Below are 17186 nucleotides of genomic sequence, written 5' to 3' on the forward strand. Positions count from 1 at the left end.
GATTGAAAATATTTTCTGAAAAATATTTTCCAACTTTCTCCGCCTTATTCCCATCCCCACCAACTCACCCCACCCCACCCCAAACCACCTCTGCTCACCCACCCCAACCCCTATCCCACACCCCACCCACTCCACGCACCCCAACCTCATGAAAAGTGACATTTTTCATGAAAATTTTTTGTAGATAAAAATTTTCTCTTCGTACCAAATACACCCTTTATTGCTGGGATTCCTGGGGAAAAATTGGTTACTTTCCTCAAATTTCGTTGTTTGTCAAATTGAAACATGTTTTTTCTCTTTCATTTATTTATTATTATTATTAGAGAATTATATTGTTATAGGCTTTCCTACAGGAGTACAACTTAAGAAGGAAAAAAAAAAGCTTACAACTTGAAACAACACACTCTACTCTTCTCTCTCTATCTCTATTTTCGGATCTCGCAGATCTGAGTATAATAGACCCCTAGTACTCGCCAATTCGACGCCCCCACCGAATTTCTCCTATTGAAGATTCACTCTGATCGTAATATTTTCGGCATTCGATCTGGCGAGTACGTTTTTGATCAATTTCTCTTCTGTGTACAATTGATTTTCATCCTAGTTCTGTTCTTTGCTCTATTTCTCTATCTGGGTCCTCTTTTATCTATGCTTTGCTTATTGGGTTGATTTCAAACTTTACGAATTTGATGGTTTAGGGCTAAATGTCTTGTTTTTCATTAATGCTATATTTTGATCAATTTTATGGATCTGAATTTGGTGGTTGAATCAGAAGTGAAGTGTGTCTTTTCATGATCTTTTCGACTTGTATGTAGTAGTAATTCGTGGACCAATTTTTTACTCCTATTTGTTTAAGCTTAATGATTTGAGGTTTATTTTTTCCTTCAGTATCACATTTTTGTCGTGTTTTCTGATCCAATACTGTAATTTAGTACTGATCTGCAATTAAAAGAATTGGATTTGGTATTAGGTTGTCAGTTCCTTATATCACTTTTGAATCAAACGTGCATTGATAGGAGTTTACTAATTATCTTGCATTTCATTTAGTGCTTTTTCTTCCCTTGATAGTTTTGTGATATTTGATCTTCTTGTAAAACAGATGTATTCACAGAATTGATGTAGCATCAGAGATGGATGTAGGGTAATAGATACAGGTTCATTTGAACCCAATAACTTCAACTTAGGTCCTCTATGTGTTAATAAATTAGTACATATAAGAAATTTCGAACCCAGTGAATCAAATGGACTATGGTAGGATTTCGAACTCGAATCTATAAAGATCAAATCCTGAATCCGCATTTGTGTAGCATTAGTTAATCATATAACATGAATTGTAGTAATAACTTGTTCAATAGAAGAATTCTTTTCTTTGATCCTTGTGTCTTTATTCCTTATTTTGAAACTAAAGATATTGTCAGGTCGAGATATATGCCAAGCTATACTAATTTCAGGTAAAGTGAGTGGAATAAAATGGAGAAGTCCTGCTCTCTGCTGATACATTTTGACAAGGGTACACCAGCTCTTGCTAATGAGATCAAAGAAGCACTTGAAGGAAATGATGTCCCCGCCAAGATTGATGCTATGAAGAAAGCTGTAATGCTTTTATTAAATGGAGAAACCCTACCTCAGCTCTTTATTACTATTATTAGATATGTCTTGCCTTCTGAGGATCACACAATTCAAAAACTATTGCTTTTGTATTTGGAGATTATTGAGAAGACGGATTCTAAGGGGCGTGTGCTGCCTGAGATGATCCTAATCTGCCAGAACTTGAGGAATAATTTGCAGCATCCGAATGAGTACCTTCGTGGAGTTACTTTGAGATTTCTTTGCAGGCTGAATGAGGTTGATATAATTGAACCTCTAATTCCATCTATTATGAGTAACTTGGAGCATCGTCATCCATTTGTGAGGAGGTATGCAATTCTTGCTGTGATGTCTATTTACAAGCTCCCACAGGGTGAGCAGCTCCTGGTAGACGCACCAGAGAAGATCGAGAATGTTTTGACCACTGAGCAGGATCCATCGGCTAAGAGGAATGCATTTCTGATGCTATTCCAATGTGCTCAGGAGCGTGCTATCAATTACCTCTTGACTCATGTTGATAGAGTCTCTGATTGGGGCGAGTTACTTCAGATGGTTGTATTGGATTTGATTCGAAAAGTTTGCAGGACAAACAAAGCGGAGAAAGGGAGGTATATCAAGATTATTATATCATTGCTGACTGCCCCTTCTGCTGCTGTTACCTATGAATGTGCTGGGACTCTTGTTTCCTTGTCTTCTGCCCCAACTGCTATAAGAGCTGCAGCCAACACCTACTGTCAACTTCTTCAATCTCAAAGTGACAACAATGTTAAGCTTATTGTGCTCGATCGACTGAATGAATTGAAATCTTCCCATAAAGATATCATGGTTGATATGATAATGGATGTCCTTAGAGTACTTTCCAGCCCGAACCTTGACATCAGAAGAAAAACACTCGACATTGTTCTTGAATTGATCACTCCCAGGAATATCAATGAGGTTGTTCTCACACTGAAGAAAGAAGTTGTGAAAACTCAAAGCGGTGAGCTTGAGAAGAATGGCGAGTACCGCCAAATGCTCATCCAAGCCATTCATTCATGTGCCATAAAGTTTCCGGAAGTGGCAAGCACTGTAGTCCATCTTTTGATGGACTTCTTGGGAGATAACAATGTTGCTTCTGCAATTGATGTGGTTGTGTTTGTCCGGGAGATTATCGAAACAAACCCAAAATTAAGGGTTTCCATTGTGACAAGGCTACTAGACACTTTCTACCAAATTCGAGCAGCACGAGTTTGTTCCTGTGCCCTTTGGATCATTGGAGAGTATTGTCTATCTCTCTCTGAAGTTGAGAGTGGCATTGCAACTATCAAGCAGTGTCTTGGAGACCTACCATTTTACTCAGTTTCTGAAGAAAGTGAAGCTACTGATTCTTCAAAAAAGACTCAGCAAGCAAACTCCATTACTACTGTGTCGTCTAGAAGACCAGCTATCCTTGCTGATGGAACATATGCTACTCAAAGTGCTGCCTCTGAAACTGTTTTCTCTCCTGCAACAGTTGTTCAAGGATCTTTAACCACTGGAAACCTGAGATCCCTTCTTCTCACTGGTGATTTCTTCCTGGGAGCAGTTGTTGCTTGTACACTGACTAAGCTCATTCTGAGGCTGGAAGAAGTTCAACCATCAAAAATTGAAGTGAACAAAGCAACGACAAATGCATTACTAATCATGGTCTCAATGCTACAGCTAGGGCAGTCTTCTGTTCTTCCTCACCCAATTGACAATGATTCTTATGACAGAATAGTTCTTTGCATAAGATTGCTCTGTAATACAGGTGACGAGGTTAGGCAGATATGGTTGAGCTCTTGCCGAGAGAGTTTTGTCAAAATGCTTTCTGATAAACAGCTAAGAGAGACAGAGGAGATCAAAGCAAAGGCACAAACTTCTTTCTCCCAGCCAGATGACCTCATTGATTTCTACCATTTGAAGAGTAGGAGGGTAAGACACTTCTACCTGAAACATTTTGTGGTTGGAGGACTCAGGAGATTCTCTTTTCTAGTTCCGTGCTTATTGAATTGTTAGTTATCAATAAATAATAGTATCTTAGTAAAACTTTTGTTGACTGTCCAAGCATATTGTATTTGATCATAATCCCTACTCTTTTTTCATTCAGGCCTTACATGGGTCATTGTCATCGTGTCTTATCTTTCCACCTTACCGAATTACATACCCTTCTGGATCTTGGTGCTATTTCTGGTCATCAAGGAATAGATAGTTTATTCTAATTTCCCAGGGATTTCATGGTTTAGTTTTGACATTTCCTTTCCATGATGGTATTTCAATCACATAATTAGAGTTATACATATGTGTTTTGGTGAGTTTCTTTAAGCATGGGGAGTAAGAAGAATTCATTATGTTGGTGCTGGGACTGTAATTTTTTCGGTCCTAATCATGAGTGAAAATAATTGCAAAGTTATTTTGTTTGATGCTTTGTTGCTTAGGTGAGATGTGTCTTAATGTGATATTTCAATTTTACAATAGTGCAAATTGCAACCTGTACCTAATTTGTAAGGGTTTTGTGTTCTTTCTGTACCTTTTTCTTTTTGGAATTGTGAACATTATATCATAACTTAAAAACACATGGTGCAAAACCTGGACATTCTATAAGTGCCGTTACTTTTTGTAGAATAACGTAACTTGCCCTGCACATTACCTATCTGTAGAAACTAAGAAAATTTGATGATTCACGTTAAATCTAATTTTTGAGTTCTCTGTTTTAGTTTATGTTAATTGACTAAACTTCACTTTAAATACTTATGTAAGATCTCATTAGCAATTGATACCATATCATTTTTTCCTTTCTAGCTAATTGTGATACCATCAAATAGAGAAAAGATTTACAAAGAACCGTTTTTTTTGCTGTTTCTTGAGTTTCTAATCTCTAATTTTGAAAATGAACTACTTTTCTTTTAAGTTATAATTTCATTCTATATAACAAATAGAATAGAAAATGAATGTCATAAATATGGCTGTGTAGAGAAATAACTGTTTTTACTATATTAAGAAGTCTTAAATTTGTATGCATATTAGAGGTTTGGGGTGCTTTTGTGTGCCAATATTTGGGCTTCTTTCTCCAAAAATGATGAATGAATGAGAGTGGACTTCGCGCCTCAAAAAGGCTGATAATAAGGTCATGTGTAAACCACACGCGATTTCATCCACATTCCACAGTTATCTTCATCATTCTCCTTAAAACACTAATTTTGTGCAGTAGGTTCTAAAACATGCAAGGGTTGTCTAGATAGTTCAATTTCCCCCCTTGTTGGTGCTCAGAATCAATGCAATAGTTGTTCCTCCATGTCCTAACTAAATATATGTACTCCAGGGCATGAGCCAGCTGGAGTTGGAAGATGCTGTCCAGGATGATTTGAAGCGTGCCACTGGAGAATTTGTCAAGGACGAAAATGATGCTAATAAGCTAAACCGGGTTCTGCAGCTCACGGGATTTAGTGATCCTGTTTACGCTGAAGCATTTGTAACAGTTCATCATTATGATATTGTCCTGGATGTCACTGTTATAAACCGAACCAAAGAGACACTTCAGAATTTATGTTTGGAATTGGCAACAATGGGTGATCTTAAGCTCGTTGAGCGTCCACAGAATTATACTCTAGCTCCTGAGTCAAGCAAGCAGATAAAAGCTAATATCAAGGTGTCTTCTACTGAGACTGGAGTAATTTTTGGTAACATTGTCTATGAGACTTCAAATGTGCTTGAGCGGACTGTTGTCGTGCTCAATGATATCCACATTGACATCATGGATTACATATCTCCTGCCGTGTGCAGTGATGCTGCTTTTAGAACTATGTGGGCTGAATTCGAGTGGGAAAACAAGGTAGAATGCCATTCTTTGATTGTTATTTTTTTTGTTGTTGCTGCTTCTAACTTTCTAAACCTTTTGATATCATAAATAATCTGTTGAGTTATAGAGATAGAGATAAAGTCGTTCTCTTCATTTTGATGAATTAAGTCCCGTGATTCCTGGTTTCTTTTTGGGTTACTTCAAAATTTGTGTTACGACTGGGTTTACCAAATTTTTTAAAGGAAATTATTGGTCTGAAGGTGATACGATTCTCTAGCAAATACTTATGTTTTTAAGTGTTTTTGAATCTTGATTTACAGAGTTTTTTGATTTGATAAATACAGCATTTGATGCTTTTGAACTCTCGTATGTACTGTTCTGTGTCTTACCATCAAAATAACGGAGCAACAAACACATGAATTATATTTAATTATATGCACTGATGAATACCCCAGACTGAAGTGGTCTGATTAAAACCACGAGCACCGCAGCTAATATTGTACATTGCAGGTTGCTGTCAACACTGTAATTCAGGATGAAAAAGAATTTCTTGACCATATTATCAAATCAACCAACATGAAGTGCCTGACTGCACCGTAAGTTCTCTGGTCACACACTGAATTAATTATGGAAGTTGATGCTTGATTATTTTATTCGCATTTTCTAATTTATGATTTTGTTATTATTGATATTAATACAATCTAGATTCTAGAGTATGGTGTTTCCTGTACAACATCAACAACAACAACCTAGTAAAATCCCACAAGTGGGGTATGGGGAGAATAATGTGTACGCATACCTTACTCCTACCCTGGGGAGGTAGATAGGTTGTATCCGAAAGACCCTCGGCTCGAGAGGAAGAATAAAAACAAGTAAATATCAACAACAAGACCATGCAAATGATAGCAACAATGAATGAACTGGAAAAAACGGATTGAAGAAAGCAATAGCAATAGCAATAGTAATAGCAACAAGCAGTAACAACGACAAGGTACTAGAAAATCGAAGCGGAAGATAGTACTAAAAACAACCCTAATACTAGCACTTTGATAATCAATAACAAGGTACCAGCATGCTAGTCCTAATAAACCCGGAACGGATCAGAAAAACATACTGCGACCTATTACTCTTCTACTCTAATCTTCGACTTTCATTACCCCCTATCAAGGGCCATGTCCTCGGTAAGCTGAAGTCCCTCCATGTTCTGCCTGATCACCTCCCCCAATACTTCTTAGGCTGCCCTTTACCTCTTCTCCTACCTGCCAGCGCCAACCGTTCACACCTGCTCACTGGGGCATCTAGGCTTTTCCGTCTCACATGCCCGAACCATCTAAGCCTCGCTTCTCGCATCTTATCCTCCATGGGGGCCACACGTACTTTCTCCTGAATATTTTCATTCTTAATCTTATCCATCCTAGAAAAGGAGCCTTGGCGTAACTGGTGGACCGTTGCACAGAAAGGGCGACAGAAGCAACCTTTCTTAGCGCGCTTTTCAAACGCTTAGCTTCTGCTAGTGGCGGGGCGGCAAGGCCATGTAATCCTAACCACTATACTTTTCTTTTTTTATCTTCGTTGTCTGAAAATTGGCTTAATTGATTTCTTTCAGGCCCTACTTAAAAAGGTTGGGTTCTCTGTGGGGCGTCGTGACCAGGAGGTCACGGGTTCGAGTCGTGGAAACAACCTCTTGCAGAAATGCAGGGTAAGGCTGCGTACAATATACCCTTGTAGTCCTGCCCTTCCCCGGACCCCGCGCATTGCGGGAGCTTAGTGCACCGGGCTGCCCTAATCTTATCCATCCTAGTGTGCCCGCACATCCATCGCAACATCCTCATTTCAGCTACGTTCATCTTCTGGATATGGGAGTTCTTGACTGGCCAGCATTCTGCCCCATAATTTATGATTTTGTTATTATTGATATTAATACAATCTAGATTCTAGAGTATGGTGTTTCCTGTCAAATATATAATTCTTCAGAGACAAGTTTTTTGAACGTTATGGCAATGTTGCAAATTGTTGGAATAAGACTCAGGTTTTTACTATCAGAAAATATAGAACTTCATTATCCGTGAGAATCAAATTTGTCTTAACTAAGAAATGAGAATCTTTTTCAAATTGGATTTGCACTAGTACTTCTAGTTGAGGGGAAATAGGTAGTTTCTTTTTCTATCATCTCGAGATCAGTTTCTTCTCTGTAACATTTTTTATTTACTCTTGTTGGACGTACTTGAATTGCACAAAATTAAGAAGATAGTCAAATTGATGTTTCAGTTTCACAATCATTAAGGTCATTTTTTGTTTTTTCACTCGCTGGATATGTTAGGCAGTATTAAATATATATTGCTCTGCACGTGTACGTGTGCGCATGTGTAATTGTATCAAGATGTACTGATAAATTCCTTTTAGGAGTTACCTGTTACTTGATTTGTCAAGAGAAAAGGAGTTACTTGTTACTTGTTCGTTGCTTAAGTCATTTGAGTCTTGTTTCTTTGTGATGCATGGCTGCTGATGACAGTATAAAATTTTCCTGTATCTGCTTTCATACATCATTCCAGATCTGCTTTGGAAGATGAATGTGGGTTCCTTGCTGCTAATCTGTATGCGAAAAGTGCGTTTGGAGAGGATGCTTTGGTGAATCTGAGCATTGAAAAGCAATCAGATGGTAAGCTGAGCGGTTATATTCGGATAAGAAGCAAAACACAAGGAATTGCTCTTAGCTTGGGAGACAAGATAACACTCAAGCAGAAGGGAGGCAGTTGATCTTGCCAAGTTGATATTAGTCTCTCCTAGATAATGCCGGTATCCTACTCCCTGTCTTTAAAGAGATTCTACAGCTTAATTGTTTTTGTCTTGTATGTTTCCAGGGGATGATTAGTTTAGGTGGGTTTTTCTTTTCTGCAGTTTGTGGACACACACACAGACAGACATTAGAAGTGTGTTTTAGATATTACTCCCGGGGCACCATTTTATGTGAGAGCCCGGACTTTGGGGTAATCAGTATTGTTTATTGTATCAGTCTCAGTCCATCAGTCGAAGTAATTGGTTAACAATCTGTTGAACAAGTTAGGTTGACTTGGAAAACATCACATTATTGTTAATTATTCAAGGAATTGGAGATCTTGGAAAATCTGTCTAGAATATATTACGTCCTCCTGTCCAAAATAAGTGTTTTAAGGTTTTGGCATGCCATTAAGAAAACCATTTAGTAGCAATTTGGCTAATTACACCAGCATTAATCATAAGGGTTATTTGGCTAATTACCTTTGTCTCCTCGGACTTTTTAGATCATTTATTGGAGTAAGGTAGATTTTAAGAAAAACAATTAATGCCTTCTTGGTTTTCTAAAGCAACACCTATCTTGGGCCAAAATTACACTTGTTTTGTATGGGTGGCACTATTATTTACTGAATTTTTTCAAACAGCCCGAGACATTCAAAATGATGAGCACACTGGCAACCAGAATACAGGAGTATCAGATTATTATATGTAAAATAATTATATACATACATATAAATAAGTCTATGCATGTGTGTGTACATATGTATGCATTGGCATCGGCGATAGTTTTAAGCATTAATTACTAAATTACCTGTGAATGCGTGTCATCTTTTGTAGAAAACTTTGGGAGTTGGTGGGTGATCATGCGTATCATGATCATTTCACTAGGCACAAGTGCATGACATCTTGCTCTGTAGCTGTTATGGGTTCTCTGCGTCAAGTTTCCAGATCGAAGAGTTTCCTAGTTCAACTTCTGCCCATCCTTTTGACATTCTAAATTGTTCAACTTGGAATGCCTTGAATATCCTTTATTTCTGGGTACAGCCATCAGTATTAGTCATCAATCGACATGGCATACTTCTGAGAGTAGCCTTCAAACCTTTGAGACCCCTGTAGAGTTACCCCGAAGTAAAGTTGACTCCACTTCATTATGACATCCCCTTCATTTTTTGCAACTTAAATGTGTGACAAGCAACTTTTTGTTTCCCTCTTTTCTTCATCTTCTAACTCCATCATAGGCTTCGGTTCAGCTTCTTTTTATCTGGATGGCTTCTTTGAGTACCGCTCATCAGTTTTTCCCATTTGCAGGTTGTTAGACATGAATCTGAGACTCCTCCACATCTCCGATTTGCAGCTTGGAGGAGTGCTGGGGTTATTGAGAAAATCTGTAGAAATTGTGGTGCTGCACTTATTTTTTAGGTTCAGATATGAGAAATTCGGGCATTTTACTCTTCTTTGAGGACATGTTTTTGTAGAGAAATTGGAAGGGAGTACTGCTTAATCTTTCTGCTGTAAGTTAAATGAATTAATACCCCAGTCAGAATTTGGTCTAAGTAACTCTTTGCTTGTTACTTTCTTTACCCCTTATTCTTGATTTCCCTTGTTTGTAAAAGCAAAGGTCACCTCAATTTCAGGTGCCATATTATATTAGAATTTAGTTATTTTCCTCAGCAGACTCCCCCTTCATCCTTTCTCCTTTCTCCTTTCTCTTGTTTTGTTCCAATTTGTGCAAAGTTGTGCTCAAATTCCATGCGTTACTCATGCAAAATTTGAGTTTCTTGAAGTCTTCGTGGGGCAGCATATTTTTTATATTTTGTTGTCAAAGTGAAATTTGAAAATTAGTGAGTCGATCACCAAGGGACTTTGCTAATTCTTGTTAAGGATAGTATAAAAACATGAAATCCAGGCTTTTTGTCGGCAAAGCGACCAGAGACAGTTGCTATAAAATTATTCGTTACTTGGGTTAATTTTGCTACTTGAATAGTCCTAGGAAAAATAAGATTTAGAACTTGCAAAAGCATAGAGAAATAGAGGGATGAGCTCTGGCATTTTTGTGAAAACTGAAGTAGATTGAGCGATATTTATACAACTCATTAACAGATTTAAGTATTGCACTAAGCCGCCCTTTACTCGGTTGTTCTATTTTTCAATCGCTAGTCCCAAGTTAATGAATGAATAGTTTTAGAAAAATAAGTTAAAACATCAATTCCATGTTTAATGACAGAAGTATATTTTACAAGAAAATAATTATACAAAATTGGCGCATATAACAATAGTTTATATATCTAACTTGGGAGAAAAATATTTCTTGAATGGATCTGTGAAGTTGATGCATTAAATCTAAATATGCATGTTCAATAAAGGGAATCTTAAGGAAATATCACAAATAAGTCCTAACTTACCAATCTCTAGCCATTAATCATAGACTTATCAAAACTAGCCAACCACATACAAAAATTGAAAACTCAAATAAATAAGGATTCTTTTTCTCTAAGAATCACACACAATGATCTCTTCCATTAATTTGAAGCTAATATACATAAAACTATATTTAGAACACATCATGGCCATTATGAATTCCTAGTTATGCCATTTGGTTTAACTAATGCACCCTCCACATTTCAAAGCCTCATGAACCAAATATTTTACATTCATCTTAGGAAGTTTATTTTAGTTTTCTTTGATGATATAATCATCTACAGCTCTTCCTGGTCTGATCACTTAAAGCACGTAGAAGTTACTTTTGATATCTTGAGAGCCAATACACTATATGTGAAGAAGAGCAAGTGTGACTTTGGGGTGACGAGAATAGATTATTTAGGCCATGTTATTTCTGAGGAGGGAGTGTCTATGGATAAACTCAAGGCGAAAGTTGTCCTAAGCTGGCCTCAACCAATTACTATCAAGGAATTAAGGGGGTTCCTTGGTTTTACTAGTTATTACATGAGATTCATTCAAGGTTATGGAACCATTGCTAGGCTCCTTCATGATTTGTTAAAAAAGGGAAATTTCCAGTGGACTTAGAGTTGTAATCATGGCCTCATACTCGGCCTCATTGTTAGTTAACTTGAAAGTTTTGATAGCTTCTCTAATTGTATTAACTGTGGGCGGCTTCAAAACGATGCCGAGCCCGGACCCCTTCACGTTCGAAGCGCCGTCTGTGAAGAGGGTCCACACCCCCGATGATGTACCCAACTTTAATAATAGTTCCTTTTCGACCTCGGGTACGAGGGCTGGCGCCATGAAGTCCGCTAAGATTTGAGACTTGATGACCGTTCGGGATCGATACTCGATATCGTACCCACTAATCTCGATAGCCCATTTGGCCAGTCGGTCTAAAAGTTTGGGCTTATGCAAAATATTGCGAAGGGGATAAGTAGTCACCACACAAATCGGTTGACACTGAAAATATGGTTTTAATTTCCTAGAGGCGCTTATTAGGGCAAGCGCTAATTTTTATAAGTGTGGGTACCGGGTTTCGGTCTCACCTAAGTTCGACTAACATAGTAAACAGGAATTGCGTACCTTGCTCTTCTCGAACTAGGACCCCACTTACCGCGATTTTCGAGACTGCTAAGTACAAGTAGAGTCGCTCATCTGCTTTCGGAGTATGAAGCAGTGTCGGGTTCGAGAGGTACCGCTTTAATTCTTCCAATGCTTGTTGGCATTCCAGGGTCCATGCAAAACTGTTCTTCTTTTTGAGTTGTGAGAAGAACCTGTGACTTCTATCTGAAGACCTCGAGATGAATCGGCCTAGGGCGGCTATGCGCCCTATTAATCTTTGTACGACCTTAACATTATCCGCGACTGTGATATCTTCGATTGCCTTGATCTTATCAGGGTTGATTTTGATCCCTCGATTTGATACCATAAAGCCGAGGAACTAGCCCGAGCCGACCCCGAATGCACATTTCTCTGGGTTGATTTTCATGTTGTATTTCCTTAGTATATCGAAGGTCTCTTGCAAATATGTCAAATGGTCCTCTTCTTGCAGGGACTTAACTAGCATATCGTCAATATAAACCTCCATTGATTTACCTATTTGTTCTTCGAACATTCGATTTACTAAGCATTGATAAGTGGCACCGACATTTTTTAGTCCAAACGGCATTACATTATAATAATAGGTACCGTACTTAGTAATTGATGAACGAAGTTTTTTCCTGATCCTCCGGATTCATTTGTATTTAATTGTACCCGGAATAAGCATCGAGAAAACTAAGGATCTCGTGGCCGGCCATGGCATCGATCATGCGATCGATATTCGGCAGAGGAAAAGAGTCTTTAGGATATGCTTTGTTTAAATCTTTAAAGTTTATGCACATTCTAAGTTTATTTCCCTTTTTAGGGACTACGACTACGTTTGCTAACCATTTGATATATTTTACTTCCCGAATGGATCCTATTTTGAGAAGTTTGGCTACCTCGTCCTTGATGAATGCAAGTTTTACCTCGGACTGAGGCCTTTTCTTTTGTTTTACCGGGTGGAACTTCGGGTCCAAGCTCAGTCGATGTGTAGTGATATCCGGCGGGATCCCTGTCATATCTAGGTGGGACCAAGCAAAACAATCCATGTTATTGGTAAGAAATTTAATGAGTTTTTCCCTGAGCTTGGGGGTTAACTCCGTACCCAGGTATACCTTTCGATCGGGTAGATGCCCGATCAGTATGACTTGCTCCAGCTCTTCGACTATCGATTTGGTGGCGTCGGAATCCTCGGGGATTATGAAGGATCGAGGGATCCAGTAGTCATCATCCTCGTCCGTTCCCTGCTTCTCCGACTGAGTCGAGACTAGTGGTTGTGGTTGCTATTTAGCTTCCTGTTTTCCTTTGGACTCCGATCCCTTTGTTGACGAAAGCGCTGATACCGGTATTACTTCGTCTACCATGAACATTTCTTTGGCAGCATGTTGTTCCCCATACACCGTTTTTACTCCATCCGATGTTGGGAACTTCAGCATTTGGTGAAGGGTTGAGGGGACCGCCATCATGTTGTGAATCCAAGGTCTTCCAAGCGGTGCATTGTATCTCATATCACCCTCGAACACATGGAACTTTATTTCTTGAATAGTTCCGGCTATATTTACTAGTAGGATTATTTTACCTTTAGTTGTTTCACTCGCCATGTTGAAGCCATTGAGAATCCGAGCTGCGGGTACGATCCGATCTTGTAGGCCAAGCTGCTCCACGACCCTCGATCGAATAATATTGGTCGAGCTTCCTGGATTAATTAAAACACGTTTAACCTGAATTTTATTGATAAGGATAGAAATTACCAAAGAATCATTGTGGGGTTGTGAGACCCCTTCTGCTTCCTCATCATTGAATGATAAAGTGCCTTCTAGCACATAGTCTCGAGTTCGTTTTTCCCTGGTGATTGATACTTTAGTGCGTTTGAACACGGACCCTTGTGGAATATTGACCCCGCCAACGATCATGTGAATCACGTGTTGTGGTTCTTCCTGCTCATTTTTCCTGTTTGCATACCTGTCTCTGAAATGGTTTTTAGCTCGGTCGCTCAAGAATTCTCGAAGGTGACCCTCGTTAAATAGACGGGCCACCTTCTCCCTTAGTTGTCTGCAGTCTTTGGTTCTATGACCATGTGTACCATGGTATTTGCATATTTGATTGTGGTTTCTTTGGTATTTGCATATTGCATTGTGGTTTATAGGGGTCTGGGCCATCTAGTATCTTTGATTTTCTCAATGGCTGACACAATACCCGATGCATCAATGCTGAAGTTGTATTCTGATAATCGTGGTGCTTCTCGGGATCGTCATGTTTAGCGAAGCCACTTTTGCTCATAAGCCCTCGAGATCTCTGTCCTCGATCGTTCCTTCGATCATTTCTGATGGGATTGTGTCCTGGACCGCTGTTTCTATGATCTACTTTGTATGGTTGATACTGATCTCTGTTCGACCAGGGTTCTCTATCAATATCCCTTTGAATTCTGCCGACGGGCCTGTTTGGATAAACGGAACCGGATGGGGTCCCCAATTGATCATCCTCGACCCTGATCTTTGATTGGTACTGATTATGTACATCGACCCAGGTTAACGCTGGATATTCAATTAAATTCTACTTTAGCTGTCGTGATGCCACCGAACTTCGTTCGTTGAAACCTTGAGTAAAGGCTTAAACAGCCCAATCATCTCTGACTGGTGGTAGTTCCATACATTCCATATGGAACCGAGATACGAATTCCCTCAATATTTCGTTGTCTTTTTATTTCACCTTGAAGAGGTCCGACTTCCTAGTCGCAGCCTTTATTGCTCCGGCATATGCCTTTACGAAGGAGTTTGCAAGTATGGCAAAGGAATCGATGGAATTAGGCGGCAAATTGTAGTACCATATCATTGCTCCTTTCGACAAGGTTTCTCCAAATTTCTTCAGTAGAACAGATTCGATCTCATCATCTTCCAAGTCATTCCCTTTTATTACGCACTTATAAGAAGTGACATGCTCGTTAGGGTCGGTGGTCCCATTGTACTTAGGAATTTCTGGTATTCGAAACTTCTTCGGAATGGGTTTCGGTGCCGCACTTGGAGGGAAAGGCTTCTGTACGAATTTCTTTGAATCCATACCCATTAGATCGGCGGTGCCCCCGGTATTTGGTCAACCCGAAAATTGTATATCTCTACTTTATTGTTATTTGCCTCGATTTTCCTTTCTCCCGATTCAATCCGTTTAGTGAGCTCCTCGAGCATTTTCATAATGGCGGGGTCAGTCCCCGATTCATTGGCGTTCAACCTTTTCGGCAACGACTTATGGTTCGATCCTACTCGGTGTTCGGTGCTGATTTTGTAGTTGTGCTATAACGGCTTGTTGAGCCTGTAACATTTCGAATATCAATTGGAGGCTAACTCCACCATCTTTTCCGCCCTACATACTTCGACCACCTGATCGAACTTCCCTGCGTATGCTACCTTCGGGATCAACACCCAAATTTGCGTTTAGGGTGACATGTGAACTGACATCGACGGGTAGGGGTGGCATGTGGGCCGGTTAGGACCAAAACCGGCCCAGGACCACAAGCCCAAATGGGCGGTGGGCCTAAACGGTCCTAACCGGATAGGACCGAGACCGTGGGGAAGTGGGCTGGGTAGTGGGCCGGTCCTATAGGGGAGGCCCGCGAGACCGGGACCGTTTGGGACCGGGACCGGCTGAGAAGTAGGCCGGTTCAAGCGGTCCTAAACGGGTCTATCCGGGCCCAACGGATAATTGTTTTTAAATTTTTTTTGACCGTTTGGCCATTTAAAAACTAGCCGTTTGGTCTGCCAAAATAGCCGTTGTATATTTGCGAAATAGCCATTTAACCCCCCAAACTTTGTTTTAACCCCAAACGTTTTATAATTACACTTTTTTCCTATTTTCAACTATAAATACCCCCTCATTCTTTCATTTTTCTTACAAAATCATCAATCTATCTCAATCTCTCTCTAATATTCTTCTATAATTGCTTACTTAATTGTTACATTTTGTGCAAAATTGTGAAGTTGGTGAATTGAAGTATTCAAGTCTTCAAGTCTTCAAGTCTTCAACGATAATTAATTTTCAACAAGTTGTTCGTCAATTCGGTAAACTCGTTCCAACTCTTAAGTTTTAATATTATAGTTTTGTTTGTTTTATTTACTTTGCTTGATTAATTAAGATGGCTTATTCCTTAAAAAAATATTTAGTAAAAATAAGAAAAAATCCAAGAGTGGTGAATCTAGTGGCCAATCTGTTCCTCTTCCACTTCCCCCGGCTCCCCGACCCAAACCCGTTACCCGTCCTACACCTCCTATTCTTGATAGCGATAATAGTTTATTATAATTTATCGAGAGTCAATTTTGACATAATATTGCACCCGGTGAATAATTAAACCATGAATATATGAATGCTCTTTATGGTAATCCAACTATTGATGAAAATGATGATGAAGGAATAGATTTTGATGAAACGCAACCGGATGACGATACACCCACTAGTCCTGCTCCTGAAGTTAACCCAACTAATAATAATCCAAATGATGCCCCGTCTGACCCTCCTGTTACTACCCCTACTTTTTCTAGACAACCTTCTAAACGGGCAAAAACATCTCTTGTTTGGCCATTTTTTACTTAACTAAGAGAAAAAAATAGGGCTAAGTGTAAAACTTGTGGCAAAGAGTTAGTTTTTTAATATGTTGGAAGTTTGGGGGGTCGGGGGGGAGGGACGGGAAGTTTGACTAGACACATATTGCTACACCCTCAAGATAAAGCTAGATATTTTCGTATGAAAGCTTTGGCCGAGGGGACAAGTGCACCTAGTCAGGCTGACCTTAGTACCGGGTCAAATCAATTTCAACCGGGAATTAACACTGTTACCGGTGGTATTTTATATTATGATGCTTCGCCTGGAAGCGGTGATGACCAAGCTTCATTTCCGCCACCACCAACGGAAATTCCTCCGGACCTTGAAGGATTTATGAAATTTGTAAGAGATACCATGTAAATTAATATGTAACTTGTATTTTGGCACATCTTGATTAGTTTCTTTTTCTTCTCAATGGTGGTATTAGCACCTTGTTGTGCTCATTCCATAGGGGGAGGAAGACTAAAAAATATATTGCCATAATTTTTTAATGCTATAATAAAATTATAATGTATTTCTTTGAATATCTCTTTAAAATATTTTTGTCTTTATATATATCTTAAGCTGTATATATAGTATAATATATACTATACTATACTATACTATACTATACTATACTATACTATACTATACTATACTATACTCTCTCTCTCTCTCTCTCTCTCTCTCTCTCTCTCTCTCTATATATATATATATATATATGTGACAATTCTATAATATAATTTACAAATTGCCTTAGATATTTTTATTACTATTTTTTTTCTCTAACTTGTATAAAAAAAATTAAAAAAATAGAAAGTATCTGTTGGGCCCCCTTAGGCCCGGGATCGACCCACTTAACCCGGGACAGTTAGTTCGTGGTCCCGGTCCCGGGCCGGTTCCAACAAGAAGCCCGCGAATCCCGGGACAGCTTAGG

General features: G+C 39.1%; 1 protein-coding gene across 4 annotated transcripts; it reads left to right on the top strand.

Annotated features, from left to right (window-relative positions):
* Positions 1-339: 339 nt before the first annotated feature.
* On the top strand, positions 340-9828 carry LOC104091545 (coatomer subunit beta-1). Of its 4 annotated transcripts, none has more exons than XM_009596911.4 (7): positions 340-551; positions 1406-3516; positions 4904-5413; positions 5891-5976; positions 6987-7079; positions 7933-8176; positions 9464-9828. In XM_009596911.4, exons 2-6 carry the CDS (start codon positions 1468-1470, stop codon positions 8135-8137), a joined length of 2943 nt encoding a protein of 980 aa, XP_009595206.1. In that variant the 5' UTR covers positions 340-551; positions 1406-1467; the 3' UTR covers positions 8138-8176; positions 9464-9828. The 4 variants fall into 4 exon arrangements, with proteins under 4 accessions (XP_009595206.1, XP_009595204.1, XP_009595205.1 ...); XM_009596909.4 differs by having other exon boundaries at positions 1416-3516; XM_009596910.4 differs by having other exon boundaries at positions 1449-3516.
* The last annotated feature ends 7358 nt before the right edge of the window (positions 9829-17186 follow it).

The sequence above is a fragment of the Nicotiana tomentosiformis genome, chromosome 7 (assembly GCF_000390325.3).
Source record: "Nicotiana tomentosiformis chromosome 7, ASM39032v3, whole genome shotgun sequence".
NCBI lineage: Eukaryota > Viridiplantae > Streptophyta > Magnoliopsida > Solanales > Solanaceae > Nicotiana > Nicotiana tomentosiformis.